This window comes from Melitaea cinxia, chromosome 10 (assembly GCF_905220565.1).
Source record: "Melitaea cinxia chromosome 10, ilMelCinx1.1, whole genome shotgun sequence".
In the NCBI taxonomy this organism is placed as follows: Eukaryota; Metazoa; Arthropoda; class Insecta; order Lepidoptera; family Nymphalidae; genus Melitaea; species Melitaea cinxia.
The window spans coordinates 15,090,501-15,096,500 of record NC_059403.1 but is presented as its reverse complement, the minus strand read 5'-3'; the positions used below and the strand labels follow the sequence as shown (position 1 = coordinate 15,096,500).

The 6,000-nt window shown below is 36.1% G+C and overlaps 1 protein-coding gene across 1 annotated transcript in view; it reads left to right on the top strand.

Annotated features, from left to right (window-relative positions):
* The first annotated feature begins 1,895 nt into the window (after positions 1-1,895).
* Positions 1,896-6,000, top strand: part of LOC123657112 (glutaminyl-peptide cyclotransferase-like) — a 33,434-nt gene continuing 29,329 nt past the window's right edge. Inside the window, exon 1 of the mRNA XM_045592697.1 lies at positions 1,896-2,143. Coding sequence (XP_045448653.1) covers positions 2,054-2,143 — 90 coding nt within the window. The 5' untranslated portion in view covers positions 1,896-2,053. The remainder of the gene's footprint in view (positions 2,144-6,000) is intronic.

Genomic DNA, 6,000 nt, shown 5'->3' with positions numbered 1-6,000 from the left:
GCGCAAAGAAAACGAAATAAATAAAATTTCGATCACGACACATCACTTAATATGGTAAGGTAGGGCAAGCATACACTAATTAATAAAATGACAGTCAATACTTGTATGTAAGTATGATATTTCAAAAATTACTTACGTTTTACTGGAGCCAATTTTAATAATTCGTGCAGCGTGAACGCTCCTTAGAATGTTGTCGGCGACACTGGCGCGGGGGGCAGTAACAGAACGCGTCCACCGCTTCGCAGAGACTTGTATACGTACTATGCATGTGTGAGTGTAACCTTGATCGTCAACTACTATATTTCGTACGTTTTTTGTCACTCTGGCCTTAATAGCCGACAGGCCTTAATACCCGCGGGTACCTTAGCTTTCTTTGTATCCCGCGGGATTGCTTGGTTATGAAAGTAAGAACCTTTAATAAAAAATTTCACCCACGCAATCATCTCTATTAAATAAACAAGGAAAGGAATATACATAAGATTCTGCATTGTACATTTTACATTTTATATCTATGTTTTATTGTTTGCAATGTGGAACAGAAAAGCTACTTATAAAATTCAACCTTATGCAAACGGAATAAAGCTTAAAATAAAACTAAAATATTGAACATTCGTGGGAGAAACCGTTGTACGTCAGGGTCTTTGACGTCACAAAATATTTTCATAGATTAAAAATAAACAGATATAGCGTGAAAAAAATTAAATCAGAATAACTTTGCAATAACTACGATTCGTCAGTCGTCGATTTTATTGAACAAGAGCATTTGTAAAAAGACTGCGGAATTAGAATTTGAATAAGGAGAGGAGTTTCACCCACTTTTGTGTACTCGAATGTATTATGATTTTTTACGACGCTTAACACAACAAAACAAAAAAAAAAATCATTTGAAAATCGTCATTCTCTCGTTGATATATTTATTGATATCTAAGTATAATAAATAAACATATTTCACCAAAACCGATTTGTTTTCATTATTTACTAATTAATATGTATTTATATTATTTTCGTAACTTTCTACACATTTTATAATCTTAAAATGTTTATATTGGAACGAAGTTCCTTAAAGGGAGTTGCGGAGGGGTACGATAGCCGGCAATAAACGTCCATAACGTTAAAAAAGCTAAGATTTTTATGTATATTCATCATAGGCTATACCTACAGTGTCTAATGTAAAGTCTACGTCTCAGATTTATAAACCTTTTGTTTATTAATCTAAGGTCTACGTGATGACTGTTATTGTCATTGCAGTTTGCTATTATTATTATATCATTCGAAATTTCCTCACATTATTCTATACCGGTCATATACCTAGTATCAGGACGTGAATCAATTCAAGCACAAACAAAAAATATTATATATTTTTATAAGACATTGTAAATAAAATAAAGGTGTTAAGATAATTTCGTTAAGTATGTAGTTTTTTTGATGAAATGTGTACCCGAATAATTATTTTCTTTATACTTAGAATAGAATTTGAAATTAATATTTTACAATAAGGAACTGCGTTCCTATCCGGTGTCCCACGACATCACACGGTTTTTTAAAATAATATCCTACAATCCAATTTATTATTTTGTTACGTCTCCAATAGCCTACATTCATTGGTAAAAGTGTTTTATTACTTTGTGTTTTCCACTTTTTAAGGCAAAGTTTGTAAGATGACATTATATAATGCAACATTATTAACTTACTTCATTGCAATTTTAAGAAATTGAAAGTTGTTATATGTACTAATATGTACTAAATACTGAAAGTAAATATTAAAAGCTAATAAAAATAGTTAAAGATCAGTTAAACTTTATTTCTAAATATAATTTATATTTACTTCCCAAATGTTTTGGGTAGGTCTAGCTTGAACAATATGGCAGCACCGTCTTGACCTGTCAAAAGTTACAAACAAGAGTCGGGGGTAGGAGGTCGTAAAAGGCTAAACTGGTGAATGGGTTCAGTTAAGTGCAGATTTGTAGAACTTAAACACGTACGTGATACACGATAGTATTTATTTTAACATATGTTACTGATGAACACATGAAATATAATACAATTAATAAAAATGACTAGATTAATAACAACTATATTCATAACTGTGCTAAGTTTTACCTTTATAAACACCGACACACCGTTAAAATTCTACCAAGAAAAGGTAAGTTTTTCAAGTTTGTCAAACATAACTTTAATGAGTCCGATATTCAATTGTAAGGCGTGTATAAAGTGTGTAATATTATGAAAAAATTAGTTGATTATGTATGTGTGGTCAATAATTGCAGTAATAAAGAAAAACGACCATATCCACCTGTTTTGCAAACTAAAAAGCTTTGTCCTTGCTGTTAAAAATATCATAAAGTATAATGGATTTCTTCAAATATTTCTTAATTTATTAGCTAAGAATCAACTTAATATTGTTAAACAATATAGAGAAAAAAAAAATATTTACATATTTCTTTTAAACAAAACCTTATATTATCTATGCAGTATTTGGTAATTATATTTTTTTATTTATTTACAAATTTGATAAAAGACCTATAACATAAAAATTACAATTTCATCAATGATACATAGATAAGGCATACAAAATTGCTTATTTTTTTACATCATATACCTAAGTTAATATCAGGAATTGAGATATCAATACATGTTTATCATATTTCTTAACAGATATTACAAAAACAAATTATCTATTATTACAAACAAATGATATATATAACTAAAATCTATTAAAATGAAATATATATATTTTTAATCTATTTGCATTATACATGCATAATTAAATACAATACTTAAATAAAGTACAATTAAATAGCCAAATAAAAACAACGTTTTGAACCAGTGGCGTAGCGGGGGGGGGGGGTCAAGGGTTATCATGTCCTGGGCCCTACTCACAAAGGAGTGCCAAATGGTCGGCAAAACAAAAATTGCTGGACATATTATATGGTTTTCGAATGGGAAAGGGGACGTTAAAAAGGTATTGTGCCCTGGGCGCGACATATGCTCGCTACATCACTGTTTGACACAACTATAGCAGTGTAATATCACAATAATTATTTATTGTAAGTCACTTTCACTTAGTTGATTCCCTAATATCACACAGCAAGGAAGACTATTATGTAAAATAATAAAAGAAATGAAAACTTTAATGTACCGATCCGTCACAGTTTGAAGTGATATTCCTAGCTTTCTCTGGGGTTTGTCAGTTAGATTTTTACATCAAGTTAAGTGTAATATGTGCATATACATGTACATTTATTAAGAAAAATGTATCTATAGCAGTCGGCTGGTACCTAAAACATTCAAAGTTGTCTACCTTAAGAACAGATGACTGTATGATTATGTTTATAATAAATAAATCAATCAAAACAAATTTGTAATATTTGTAAAACAAAACAAAAACTTTGCTTTTAATGTTGTGTTAAATATAATGCATATATCATCTTTTCGAAAAAATTAAGGAATAAGAAAAACTTTTTCTATTTCGTGGAACAAATAATAATATTTTATAAATGTACTAACTGTGCGCCGCAGTTTCACACACGTTAATTAGAGGAAAAAAATAGTTACCTACTAGTCTACTACTATGTCCATATACCAATAAACACATCTATATAACACTTACAATACATACATTTAAATAATGAATCAGTCATTTACCGAGCTTAAAACCTTGGCACATAGTGAAAGTATACTAATACAATAAAGCTGAAAGGAACTACCAGTTTGAATTAAAAAAAATCTTTTTGTGTTTACCTAGGAAGGCTATAGGCTATAGGCTTATCGTTATATTTTCGCCTGCTTTAATTTTTTGTTTTCTCCTCAAATAAAAGCAGGCAAAACAGCGGGACTTCTGCAATTACAGTCGACTCTCGTTAATTCAAACCCGCGATAATTCGATCCTCTCTATAATTCAAAGTCATCACGAGTTCCCTACAAAATCTCTTTATATTTCGAACTAAATCTATACATTTTTATACACTTGGTAGGTAATTGGAACGAAAAAACCATTGCCACGTAACAAAACGACGCGTTATTTCGATTTGAACAAGAAATATCGGAAGTGATACATCAGGGGATGGAGTACTTCATTCCATTTGCTGATGTATCACTAGATGGCAAGATCCCTAGGTGGTATAATGCAGAATGTGCCGAAGCTGCAGCCCGTAAGGACTCAGCGTTTGCAGCGTGGGCTGAAGCTCGTACCCTTAAATCTCCGGACATAACTACGAGGAAGAGAGCGTTCAACTCTGCTGCCAAGTCCTACAAAAGGGTTCTTAAAAAAGCTCGTTTCAACCGTATTAAACGCATCGGAGCCCAACTAGCTTCCCATCCGCGCGGTAGTAGAGCATTTTGGTCACTCTCTAAGTCGGTTGAAATGAGCTTCTGCCGTCCCTCGCTGCCTCCTCTGCTTAAACCAGATGGATCGCTGGCCTTTACTGCGACAGACAAGGCTAACCTTTTAGCGAATCTGTTTGCAGAAAATTCGCTCCTTGATGCAGGTAGTGCCTCACCGCCCAGACATCCACCTTGCGACTCTGTTATGTCTGAACTACGCATTCGCCAAATTGAGGTTTTGAGAGTACTCCGTAACTTGGACGTGAATAAGGCTAGTGGTCCTGACGGGATACCAGCAAGAGTACTTAAACACTGTGCTCCTGAGTTGTCTCCTATTCTCACGCGCTTGTACCGCCTCTCTCTAAAATCCGCTCAAGTTCCAAAAACATGGAAGTACCTAAAAAAGGTAGTCTTGCCGACCCGGCTAACTATAGACCTATCGCGATCACCTCCATACTGTGTAAAAGTTTGGAGCGTATACTGAATGAAAAGCTCCTAGCATATCTCGAGTTGAATGACCTCCTGTCGGACCAGCAATACGGTTTCCGCCGTAACAGGTCCACGGGGGATCTTTTAGTGTACGCCTCGCACATCTGGGGCGAAGCCTTGGACCAGCACGGAGAAGCGCTAGCTGTCTCACTTGATGTATCGAAGGCATTTGACCGGGTTTGGCATGAGAGCCTATTGAGCAAGCTTTCAGCTTACGGAATACCCCCGAGCTTGTGTGACTGGATATCAGATTTCCTGAGTGGACGATCATTTCGGGTGGTCTTAGATGGCTCCTCGTCTGACTTGATGGCGGTTAATGCCGGTGTCCCTCAGGGATCAGTTCTCTCTGCAACCCCCTTCTTGATTCACATAAATGATCTCCTCAGGCCCGGTATCTTTGGATACGCGGATGACAGCACTGTTACGGAGAGATACGTGTCCGGTCCCCGAGCTGGTGGGGCTGAAACTCATGAGCATAGAGAGGCCCTGGTTGAACGCATGAATTTGGCTTTGAAAGAGGTATCCGATTGGGGTGACGCCAACCTAGTCAAATTTAATGCTTCCAAAACACAAGCGTGTCTTTTCACTGCTAAACGGAGTCCATTCCCATTAGCCCCAACTTTCCGGGGTGTATCTGTTCCGATCACTGATAGTATTGATCTTCTAGGCATAAATATTTCGCCTAATATGAACTTCGGACAATGCATAGAATCCAAGGCAAAAATTTCTGGTAAGAAACTTGGTATCCTCAATAAAGTCAGGCAGTACTTCACACCGGAACAGCTTCTTACTCTCTACCAAGCACAAGTTCGATCGTGTATGGAGTACTGCAGCCACTTATGGGATGGCTCTGCCAAGTACCAGCTCGCTGCTTTGGATTCTGTGGATCGACGTGCCAGAAGACTCATCGGTGACAAATCGCTGGTTCGCTCTAGACTTCAAAGTCTCGAACATCGGCGCAAGGTTGCCTGTTTGTCGGTATTTTACAGGTTATATTTCGGAGAGTGTGCTCTAGAACTATACAATTTGGTTCCACCATCACCTTTCTACCACCGAACCGCAAGGCATCGCATGAATCTGCACCGCTATGTGGTTGAAATCCCACGATCTCGCACTAAACGATTTGCTTCCTCGTTCCTAATACGCACCGCAAAAATTTGGAATGCCCTTCCGGCTTCCGTTTTTCCA